We start from the raw sequence: 12,417 nt of genomic DNA, 5'->3' as shown, positions 1-12,417 counted from the left end.
TTATTATTTTACTATCAATTTTATTTAACAACAACAAAAAATAGAAGTCAAAAAATTATACACCAGATGATGGCTTTCTTCTGCTTTATTCCTGGAATCATTAGATTATCTCAAGATTTTTAAAAAAGCACATTTCTAAGCTCACATTCTAAGCACACTTCTTAGCTCATTTTATATTATATAACTATAAATACTGTACTCATGCAACTTTCAATCCACTTCATTTGTGTAAGTTTATAAATTTTAAAGCTATTTTATGAATTTTTCTCTGTGGTATAACCTCATTTCTAAAGTTTGAAAAACTGCTGCCTATATTTTTAAAATAAAAGAATGCCATTATTCTTTTAAATTATTTAAATCAAATTCAAAAAGATCCAGAATTATTATTTATGTTTAGAATTTTCTTGAGTTAAGAATGATAGCCATTGTCAAACTGAAGACTGATTATTTCCAAAATAAAACACTGATATTTCCGTTACTGCTTATAAACTAAAGCTATTATTTAAAAAAAAGAAGAAGAGGCTATAAGAAATACTTAATTTGTATTTGTAAGAGAATCATTGGTTTCACTTAAGAGAAATTCTTGCCTTCTTTGTCCCTGTAAATTGCCATAGTATTTCAACAGAGCTTTTATAATAAGGCTTTTTGTTAAGTCAATAAAATGGGAGAATCAGGAATGAAAGAAAATAACTCCAACACTAAAAATGGGATTGTACTTTATTGTGTGAGAAATACCTATACAGCATTATTGAACAGAAAAACAAGAGTGAATAACAGATATTCTTTAAACAGTATTACGGATGACAGGCATAATTTGATAAGAAGGAATTAGGCTTTTCACTAAATCTGGTAGGAATGTAAAACAGCTCTGTTAAAATAGTTTTATTACCTTTCCCAAAAGCAGAATTATTATTGTATTAATTCACTCCCCTTGTATCATATGGAGTAGTCATGCCTTAATTTCTCTCTGTGCTGGCATAGAAGCATCAGAAGGCACAACTCTAGTGTCTAATGGTTCTAAATGCACTGGCAAAATTTACCAATGGCATGTAGAATACATATTCAGTTACTTATTATTATTTCAAATCATTGATTAATTTCATATTCTAATGGTGACTACTTAACTTTACATTTATTACTCATGTCCCTTCATTTAAAGTCCCAAAATATCTGTAAAGGGAATGAATGTGAATATTTAAATCATCCCAACTCACTAATATTTGAAGTATTTTCAGTTGTATTCTCTTACTTCTAACATGGTGTATTGACCATAAAAAATACAGTAAATAAAATTCAAATGTGCTGAAACATCAAAGGTATAGTTAAAAGTACATGTAGTAGCTGCAGCTAATGTCTAAACTTTACTACGTATAATACAATGAATTTTCTATCCAGCATCAGAGAAATTAATATTCCCGGATTTTAAGTTATGTGCCACTGAATCAGAAAAAAATTTCATTTAATTATCTACAACAATAAGTAAGCCAAGTAAGTAAGGCAAGGCTTATTTTTCTTCCTTCAGTCATTTGTTATTCTGAATATCCTCAATTCATTGCATTTGAGCCTATAAGAATTCTAATGAGCAAAATCAAACCCTTCCTTCCTCTAAATTCAATAAGACATTACAAGGTTTTTCCCTTCTTCCTTCCTCCCTTGCCTCCTTCTATCCTTCCTATGCCAGCCATTGTCTTGTTTGTCATGACCTGAATTTCTAAATTTATTGAAACGTCCATTTTGTAACTAAGAGTAGAATAAATCCCAAAGTCCCTAAACTATAGAACTAATTTTATTTCAGAGATTTATGATGCAATATATTATATCTATACTTATTATCACAGACACTATGTACTCACTGGTTGAAACAGAAATGATTGTTCCACAATAGTATATCTATCTGGATGAGTTATGGTGACTCAAGACAGGAAAACAGATGTTTTAGGGGGGCAGGGTGAGGAGGGGTGTAAGCCTGACTGCTCTATATTCTGCACATTCTCAACTGCTCCTTGAATTTGGGAAGCCTTTAAGGGACTCCTACTGTGGGAATAAAAAATGGTTAGATGAAAGAAACAAACATAATTGAATATATGAATTCTTTTGAAAATTAAATTTAAATTGCTTAAGTTATAATTAAAAGCAATATTTCTAATATGATCATGGTACATAAAAGTTTGATGCAGAGGACAAATCCAGCTGCTAGGTAACAGAGAGTAATTCAGAGTTGGAGGGAGGAAAGATTTGTAACTTCATTACTACATTCTATTATTTTCTCATCATTTGTTGTAAAACTAAAGTTAATCCTAAATTATATTAAGAAACATTACTTTTAGGATGACACAGAATCGCAGAGTTGAACAATTATTTCTGAGGTCTTTTGGTCTAACTCCTCATTTTTAGGTAAGAAAACTGAATTGTCTTTTATTTATTACATCTTATGTGAGAAGATTTAGGTTCACAGTGATACACAGATACTCTGTCAAGAGTTTTGTGAATTTTTTATAATTTTGAAAAATAAAGTCACCTTAGAGACACATATATCTTAAATTTGAATGCTTTTAAATTTCTAGTTAGTTTTAAAAATTTCTAGTTAGTTTAAAAATGACGGGAAAGCTTATTATCTTGTTATTTGCATATAATCTGAGATACAAATTATTGTATTGCTGGATATAAAAATGCCCCACCTTCTATTTTCTAATGTTAAAGATTCTGAAATTGGACTACAGTTTTAAAATCTCTATATAAGTGTAATATAGTAGTTTCCCCTCTCCCCCAAGTCAATATCAAGTGAATGTTGCATTTAACATTTGATGATATTTTAAAAATTGAGAAAAAGAGGTATTCCCAAAAGTGGAAAGATCTTTCTTCGCATATTTTGCAAATGTACAAATGTCTAGATGAACTCCATCCAAAAAGAAAGCACTGTTGGTCCCTTCAAAACCAGCAACAGTCAAAACATTTACAAAGAGGAGGGATATTAATAATGAAAATGTTTTTAAAATAGCCAAACAAATATATTAAGGTTGCAATGTAAAACAGATTAGAGAACTAGTTATCAATTGGGTGAGGCTGGCTTCTGTTATTTGTTCTATCTATTCTAAGTCCAAGTCAGTAAGCCTGGATTTGGATACAAAAGGGTTACAATTTCAAAAATGACTTAATATTCAGAGCAGAGAGGAGAATTACCTTAACAACCTGTCTGGGAGGTCATCTGACCCGGTCTTCCATCTTATGTTTTACTTTACGTAAATAGTTTATCTGGTAAAAGAGAACGCATTCTACTGAAACTCTTTTGTGGAGGAGGAACGAGGGTAAAGCAGCGGTACAGACGGTTAGGTAGCCATGGAGATATTTAATCATGCTTGATGATTCACAGCAGAGTTGACACAGTGATGGTTCCACAGTTGAGATCACAGAATATTTACATAACCTACAAACATGAGATTTCTACAGAGAGAGACTGTTTTCCCAGGGGTTTTCAATGTATCAAATTCAGATCAAGTAGACCTATTTGGAAATTTATTGGACCTATATAATTTGGAAAATATGGCAGCACTCAATCAATTTGATCATTATGGAGGCACTGAAACTTTGCACAAGATACTAAGTTAGGGTCAGGGCTGCACAGGTCTCTGCCATTCCTGACTCGTTCATAGCCACACACCTGTACTCTCCTTCATCATCTTTTCCTAAGTTCGTTATGAATAGGTTGTGGAATCCTATGCCACTTTCCTCAGCACTGAATCGTGCACCTTGCACCAATCTCTCATCTTTGTACCAGTAAACCGTGGGTCGTGGAGAGCCACGGACTAAACACTGGAAATAAGCTGCTGTGCCTAAAGGTGCGTGACAGTCAGAGATACCTTTGATAAACCTGGGAGGCCCATCCACCACCTGAAATTCAAAAAAGCTGCCTGAGTATTTGCTCTTTAAGACTAACTCTTCCTTCAAGCTGCTTAAAGTCACTTTGCTTTTCTCTGTTGGCAGAGCAAACATTTCAGAATCTCCCATGGTGAGAAATCCCCGGCAGATAGCCTCTCCTACGCGATTCATAGCTCTGCACCTGTATGTCGCACTATCAGATGGACCGACGTTTCGAATTATAAGGGTGTGACTTCCATTCTCCTCACTGACCACATATTTGACATTATCTGGTTCAATACACATATATTCTTTATACCATTTAACTTCCGGGCTAGGGATGCCTATGACTGAACATTTGAACACTGCGTCTGAATTTTCTGGAATTTTAAAATCGCAAATAGGCATTATAAAGCGAGGAGGCATTTCAAATACTTCTAAATCAATTTTTAAATCTTTGCCTTCTTCCCCCCTCGAGGCCATATTTGGATCTGCTAAATTCGAAGGTAGAACGTCCAGACTCACAATCATGCTTTTATGATCAGGAGTGAATTCAGGAACTGTGACTATTTTCACTTGCTTCTCAAATTCTTTAACGTCTTTTTCACTTAATTCAACTTCCAAGACAATTTCTTGAGGAGAAGGAGTTCTTGATGATGTCGTGTTTTCCAGTTCAAACTCCATGACATGCTGATGTGTTACTGGAGGTGGGAGGGCCACTGCTCTTTCTTTTTGGGGCACTATGTCCACTTTCGCAAAGCTCTTTGCTTCCCCTATGATGTTCACGGCGTGGCACATGTACTCTCCCCTCTCTCCTTTTTGAATGTTAGAAATTTCCAAAGAGCACACATTACCCACCCTTTCTATTTTGATTCTTTCATCTGGCTCTAGCAGAGATTTATTTCGATACCATTTCACACCAGGAACTGGAATGCCCTCAACTTCAACAATGAAGCCTAATGTTGTGTTTTCATATACACTTCTTTTGGTCAGAGGTTCAATGAAAGATGGCGGCATTTCATTGTCTTTTGGTTCAATGGCTTCACTGGGCGTGCCAAATGAATCGGAACGCCATAGTTCATTAGCTGAACTCCTCTCTTCTGTAGGTGTATGGAAATGTTCATTTGGTGTACTGTCTTCCCTTTCTATTTTTGATGGGTACCTTTTTAAGTTTCCAATGGGATTTGGTCCTCCAGTAGGAACAGAATATCTTTCAACTGTTTCTCCTCCTAAAGGTGTAGAATATCTCTCTATTGTCTCCCCTGGGGGTGTAGAATATCTTTCCAGTGCCTCTCCTGGGGGTGTAGAATATCTCTCTAAAGCCTCCCCTGGGGGTGTGGAATATCTCTCAAGAGCCTCTCCTGGGGGTGTGGAATATCTCTCCAGTGCCTCTCCTGGAGGTGTGGAGTATCTCTCTGCTACCTCTCCTTCTGAAGGTGTAGAGTACCTTTCGGCAGCTTCCTCTAAAGTTGTAGTTCTTCCCACAGTCTCACCTCCTGAATTTGTTGCGAACTGTTTAGTTGTATCTGAAGGACTGAAATAGAAATCAGGAGACTTTGGAGTTTCGAAATGTTCAACAGAGGATGGTGGGGTATAAAACTGATCTAACTCTGAGATTTCTTCACTGCTTATACTTCCTACATCAATCGAAATATCAGATTCAGGGGAAAATGGGCGACCTAATGATTCCTGTTGTTGGTTGTAATATTCATACACAGTGTTGAAAGTTACTTCTTCAACCTCCATTGATGTGATTGATTCACTCTGGAGAAGGTTTGCCTTGTGTTTGGTGTCTTTCGTTTGAGGAACTTTGTGCTTTCCAGCAGCAAGTAAATATTTTGTCAGAGAGGTCTCAGAGTCCATTACTTCTGTTGTACATGCCTCATCCAATTTAGGCAGATTTTCAGAAAAACAAGTTTCTATCTCTTCTCCTTCAGTAGTGGAGACAGAAGTTTCATTCTGAACTTGAACTTCGTTACATTTTTCTTTTCCAAAGGCATCAATTTTTTCCCTTATTTGTTCATTTGGATCCTGCTGTTCCTCAGTCATTAAGAATGGAAAGCGCTGGCTCACTTCTGTGTGGCATGCGGCTACCTGGTAAACATCACCTCTGTGGTCTCCCAAAATTCCAGTGACATATCCCTGTGTCCTTCCATCCTGCTTCTGAAATGATGCTGACTCTGCTTCCAAAGTGTGTTCTTCTTCCTTTTCATAGACCTCTAAGAGCTTTCCCTCACTTGCTGCTTTTTTCAAATGTGAAATGAAACTTCTACCTCCATTTTCTAGAGAACTGTTTTCCTCAGAAATATCAGTTTCTCCTACATCAGGAGATGAGGTTTGAAGTAGGGTCCATGATCCACTGTGGGTTTCTTCACAAAAAGATTTAAGAGAAATATCAGGATTTAAAATTTCTAAATTATGTTCTTGTGTATGTTTTTCCAAAGAAAGAATATTTTCATCAAAATGCCTCTTCTCCATCACAGTCCTATGTGAAAACTCATGACTGGAAGACATTTCTGGACTGGTAAAAATGTTATTCAGCACACTTTTAGAGGTATTTTGTGTCTCAGATTGTGATGTTTCAGTGCCGGCTATTTCTTCTTTATAAGGTGTTTTCTGTTGCTCAGTTTCTGGCCCTTGGAATTCCTTAGCTGGATCTCCTATATGAGAATACATTTGTTTTAGATCAAATACAATGCTCTCGGCATCAGCTATTTCAGAAGCAGGATGTTGGATTTTAAAACCAGCTTCTTCGGGTTGACCACCATCTAATGCTTGGAATTTTCGATCTGCATTTTCTATTTGTGAGTGGAATGGTTTTAAGTCAAATGTAATGGGTGCTTCCTGTTCAGCCCTTCCAGAAATTACAGATTGATCTATAAGACCTACTTCTTTCTGTTTTTCCCCCTCTTGTACTTCAAATTCCTTATACATTTGAGAAGAAAGCAGCTTTAAATTCATTACAATGTCAGATGAATCTGGCTCAGTGTCTGGAGACATTGTCTCTGCCTGATATATATTTGCATTTAGGTTACTTGATCTTGATTCTCTTTGCTTAAAAGGAAAGTCTCTGTCATCAAGCTTCCTCTGAGGAGGACTGACAAATGATTTCCTGGTAAGTCTTTTTTCTAGAACTCCTTTTTCTACATGTTGTAACTTTTCAAATGCAATGATTCTATGCTTCACATTTTTCCTTGGGTAGTGTCTCTCTTCAAAGGGTTCTTCATATATGATGAGAGATGAATCTTTTGGATTGTAGCTATCAGAAGCTCTCTCAGACTGGACATTTGGTAAATAGTCTCTTTGGGCGTATTCTTGCACATTTTCCCTTTCTGCATCACCAACTTTTCCGAAATCAATTTTTACCTCTTTCCTAATTCTTTTAACTTCACTGAAATCATCAACAAATGGATAAACAGTACCCTCGGCTTGGTACAGCTTTGATTTTTCATCTATGTGTCCCTCTCTCCCTTCACCCTGACACTGCATGAGTTTGGCTCTGACAGGCTTGTTGATTTTTATGGCTCTAGAAGCACCTTGTATAAATCTGGGTAGTTTTTCTCTAGAATATGTGCAACGAACCTGATCTTTCTGATCTATCTGTTCAATTGTCTCAAGGCTTTGAAAGCATTCCCTTACAGAATGTTCTTTTATATTGGATTGGGGAATAAAAGGACCAGGCGGATAATCATAAAAATGGGCCCTTACAGATTCTCCCTGAATTTGTTGAGCTCTGGAATATTTTGTATAAATTCCACCAGTATTTTCCAAATGACTATACCCCCTACAAGTGACCGGTTCCACAGTCAGATTTGAAACACTCTCAATGGTTCCTGAACTGTTTTGAGCAACACATTTATATTCTCCAGAATCTTGATAATTGATATCATTAATATATAATCTGTGGCTAAAATTAACTTCTTCAAGTTGAAACTTCTGGGTCTGCTTTAATAGGAGCCCATTTTGAAACCATGTCACGACTGGTTTAGGCTCACCAGACAATATACATTCAAATACTATGGAATCCCCTTCTCTACACCTGGAATGCTTTGGCATCTCTTGTAACATTTTTGGTGGCTCATTAGTAATATCTGAAGAAAATATAAATTTGTGTTTTGGTGACGGAGGAGCTTCATCCTGGGGTGTTACTGTAGGTTCCAGCTCCTCAGGGAGAAACAATTCTCTTGACTCTTTATCCTGTTCTGGGGTTGGAGTAGCTGCTGTTATCTGAATTTCTACAGGAAAGGAAAGCAATTCTGCGTCTGCAGAGGGAGGAACTGGGAAGTTGGTTTGGAGATGTTTTCGACCGTCTTGTCTCCAAGATGGCTGAATGCCTTTTGTTTGGTCAAACACCAATGCCAGCTCCTCTTCCTCATCAGTGTATTCACACAACACTGGGACTGTACGTGTATCAACCCCGTGTCCTTGCTTTGCCTTCACTTTAAGTACACCAGTTGTTTTTACTGTTCCGTATTGGTTAAACAGCACACAGGTAACAGAGCCTTCATTTTGAGGAAGAACAGAAGAAAAAGTTAATACTGAATAGTTCTCTGAGGTGTGAGTGACAAAGTCTCGGTGACGTGGGATTGGTAGATCATTGTTATACCACGTCACTATGGGTAGAGGATATCCTTGAAAATGACACACAAATTTACAACTGTCACCTTCATAAACTTCTTGAGATTCAATTTCTTGAAGAAATGAAGGTGGGCAACGTTGTGGATGCTTTTGGAAAGAACTTTCCAAAAATCTTGTGGTCCTTCCTTCTTGCTCAGTTTCAAATTCATCAGCTTCAGTGGAAGTAAAGTGCTGTACTTCTCTCAAATCGTCATTTCTTACATTCTCACTATCTAGCTCTGCATTTTCTTCAATATTTATAACTGCACCCAAAGCTTCACTGGTGTGTGGTACAACTTGGGACACCTCTTCAGGAGTCTCAAACATTTCCTCGTTCTCATTTACAACAGTGATATGTCTAGAGGACCTTCCAATTTCAGTTTTGGTCATAATTTCTTCAAGTTCTCTTCCATGGGTATCCTCGCTTACCAGAATCCTACCATATAAATGGTCTTTTTGGAGACTTTCTCTTAGAAACTCCTCTTGGCTCATTCTTATTTCAGTCTGGAGGATTTCTTCATCAACAGTAGTTTGAAAGCTTGGGGGAGGTTCTCCAGATTCTACATTTTGATCCATTTGATCAGGAAGGACCTGTGGATTTTGGACAATCCCCTCACACGAATGATCTACTTTATCCCTATTTTTGGCTAGATCCAATACAAACCTGCCTTCCAGCTCCTCTCTAGAGAACAGAAGGTCTTTATCCCTAGTTTCACTTCTCAGAGTTCTTGTGCTTATTTCAGAGGACACATCTGAAACAGATAATTTCTTCTTCTCCATTAACATTTTTCTAGCTTCCCGCAAACGTAGCAACTTCATTTTGGTCTCCTTGTCCAGGAAGCTTTCACCTACGCTAAGCCATTCCCTTATGTCAGATTTACTTTCTAAATATTCCTCCTCATAGGGAAAGTCCATTTTCCTGCCTGGACTTACTGTCTTAAAGTGTATCGTCCTCATCATTCCTATTTGTTCTACGTCTTGTTTTTTGTTAAAGGGAGAACCAGTAAACCTCAGGCCAACCTCTATCCTGTCTTCTCTCCTTTCAGCTAAAGCCTCCGTATTTCCATGTGTCTGCTCTGCCCTTTTCAGAAATTCTAAACATTTCTCATCTTTCCCTTTTTGCATAACAAGCAATGATGCCGTCGATTCAGCCGACCCTTCACTATTCATTGCTAATAATCTATAACTTCCAGAATCTCTGCTCTGGACACTTTTAACCTCTAAGCTGGAAGAGTGATGATGTAAATCACTCTCAGTTTTTATAACCCGTCGAAGACCCGTTGGGATGGGCCGATTGTTATGAAACCAAGTCATTTCTGGAGTTGGACAAGCAATTAATTTACACGTAAAAACAACAGGTTCCCCTTCTAAAACATATTGGAAGGTAAGTTTTTGGGTAAAAGAAGGCTTGAAATATTCGGGCCAGGAGCTCGTAGATGATATTCGACTTGCATATCTTTTAGCAGCCATGGAGCTGTGGTCTAAGTCTTCAGAATCTGAAAAGGCATCGCGCGTATCTCTTTCGGAATGTTCAGATTCCCCCTCGGAGAACAATTCTGAAAAAAAAGTAATTTATAAAGCATTTTACTATTTTCCGTAGTATTTGAAAAAGTTGAAAATAAATGAAATTGCAAAATAGGAAATAGAATAAAATGCATGCTACAGATTCTCACAAATCCATAAAAAAAAATTCACTCACCATATTTGTTCGAATAAACGCAACACCATGCTCTGTTTAAAAGATTCTGACACGAAAATCGTTCGTTGTCTGGTCTTTTCTTCAGACTGTTGAAATTTCTTCTTGAACAAGCAAAAATGCATTTCAAAATAACATGTTCCTGTGCATGTTTGTTTTGAGATCAGGAAAACTTTGTTCTTTTGATGGCTAAGAGGAAACTCTTACCTGACTTGCAGAGAGTGGAATAAACGCCCTTTCTGATCCTTTTGATTGCAGATTAAATTATTATATTTTTGAGAATTAACTATTTAAAAAATATCTATTAAGAACTATAACCATAAATAATTAGCTAAAATAAAGTGAGAAGGCGTTTATTCGAACTAATACAGCTATAAAGTCACAATGTTATGCAAAGGAAAGCAGGCAATGAGGATCACGTAAGGCAGCTATCTGCAAGCCAGTGTAAGAGACATATCAATGTTAAAATGATGTATGTGCATGAAGTGTACACCAGAATGGGAATGTAACATTTTCACACACCCTAAACAAAATAGCATTTCAATCATAATTCATTCATGACATTGCATTCTGAGAACGACAGCTAGGTTATTGTCTATTGTTCAATTTAATTCACTGTGATTTTGAAAACAAACTTCTACTTCTTGATTTCATGCATTAAGATGACAACTTTTCCAATACGCACTTTTGAAAATGGCTGCAAACATGAAGTTGAATGTGACTGATAAATTTTAAATACAAAATTTTAAATGACCATCAAACAAATTACCAAGGAATGCATGTAACCATCAGCATACTAAACTAGGCATGCAACATAGTAATATATACTCTAAGAGATATATTTGTACATCTATGTCATTTTTCTCAATAATACGAAGAGAAAGTAGGCAACTCAAGGATTCTATTAATCCTTTGGAATTTCTACTTGAATTTCACATCCAATATAACAATACCTTTCATCTCCACCTCAATCTGCTCTTCAATCCTCCCATGCAAAATGGATTCTGGGGCTAAAATGGAAAAATATATACAGAGATTTTAATGATTAATTCCATATACTTTCTGCCTCAGTTTATATATTCGTACAATTATGATTTTCCTTGATTCTGGTAATAGAAAATTACACCTCCCAAATGCAACCCCAAAAATCCATGCCAAACAAATCAATGAGCTGATAAAGTACATGACAATGTTTGCAGAAAGATTTTTTAAAATTTTTATTTTAGGTTCTCTGTGAAATTTCCACTTTTAGTTCTTTAATTCCTCATGCCTTTACATGCATTCAAAAAAGCAATCCACAAATTACAGGAATTTTTTTTTTAACGTCCTATCTACTGATCACTAAAAGACTAAGAGATGGTGTCACATTGAGAAGGAACATGCATTTTCTAACTTGCCACTTTTTGCCGAGGGCTATTCTCCGTTTTTCCTGCAGAATTAAGTGTTTCCTACTAGTAAGTAGTCCTTTGACTTGAACCATCTTTAAAACTTTAAACTACATAAAGTCTGATGACATATTAAGGAGCCAAACAGCCCTCAACTCAAAATGACTTTTATTATATAGGGAAAAGGCGTAGGCCTTAGACACAATCGTCCCTGGGGCAGCCTGTTGAGCAAGGCAGGTTCCCCGGGTTCCCGCTCGGTCTTCCGTCCATCTGTGTGGCACCACGCGCGCGGGCTGGCCTCCCTGGCTTCTCCGTTCCTTGTGGGCTTTGGCACGAAGTGAAGGACAAACTTCACGTTTTCTTTGATGATTCTCTCTTTACTTCATGGCTTGTTTTAATTTGTGACTCTTTGAGGGTTTTAATACTTTTAATGTCTGAACCAAGGGCAATTTTTGTAACTGCTCTGGTTTGCGATTCTTTTGCTAGGTGAGAATAAAGTTAGGAAAAGGAATAAATTAGCTGTGTTTGTAAGAGTAAAACACATGCTGAATTTAGAGAAGGTGACATGTGATTAGGATGAGAAGGAAGGCAGCATGTTAGTCCCCAAACTAATATATATCTGTGCTTACTACACACAGAAGAACTCTACTTAAGCAGACTTATGGGGTTTTATATTCCTACTTGATCTTCGTGGATAACCATGTGGCCTACATCAAGTTATAAGACCAAAAGAGGAACATATGAAGACTGATCTTATGTTCCACAATTAGACAACTGTGCCTGATCCTTCATTCTTCAAACACTTAAAAGTGGCTTATCTTTCAACTTGCTTAAGTATAAAAGAGGAAGTCTGGACTTTCCAAG

The 12,417-nt window shown here is 36.8% G+C and overlaps 1 protein-coding gene across 3 annotated transcripts in view; it reads right to left on the bottom strand.

The window, feature by feature from the left end:
- The window catches only part of TTN (titin), a 275,309-nt gene that overhangs the window by 209,270 nt on the left and 53,622 nt on the right, over positions 1-12,417 (bottom strand). For 2 of the 3 annotated variants that reach the window (XM_045066923.1, XM_045066924.1), the window contains exon 45: positions 11,122-11,178. In XM_045066923.1, the coding sequence (XP_044922858.1) occupies positions 11,122-11,178 (57 nt within the window). Of the gene's footprint in view, positions 1-678; positions 10,029-11,121; positions 11,179-12,417 lie in introns of those variants that run through there. The other variant, XM_045066925.1, reaches the window with a different exon arrangement.

Source organism: Mustela putorius, unplaced genomic scaffold (assembly GCF_011764305.1).
Source record: "Mustela putorius furo isolate JIRA1106 unplaced genomic scaffold, ASM1176430v1.1 tig00003869_pilon_pilon_pilon, whole genome shotgun sequence".
Taxonomy (NCBI): domain Eukaryota; kingdom Metazoa; phylum Chordata; class Mammalia; order Carnivora; family Mustelidae; genus Mustela; species Mustela putorius.
This window is presented reverse-complemented; position numbering and strand designations above follow the sequence as displayed.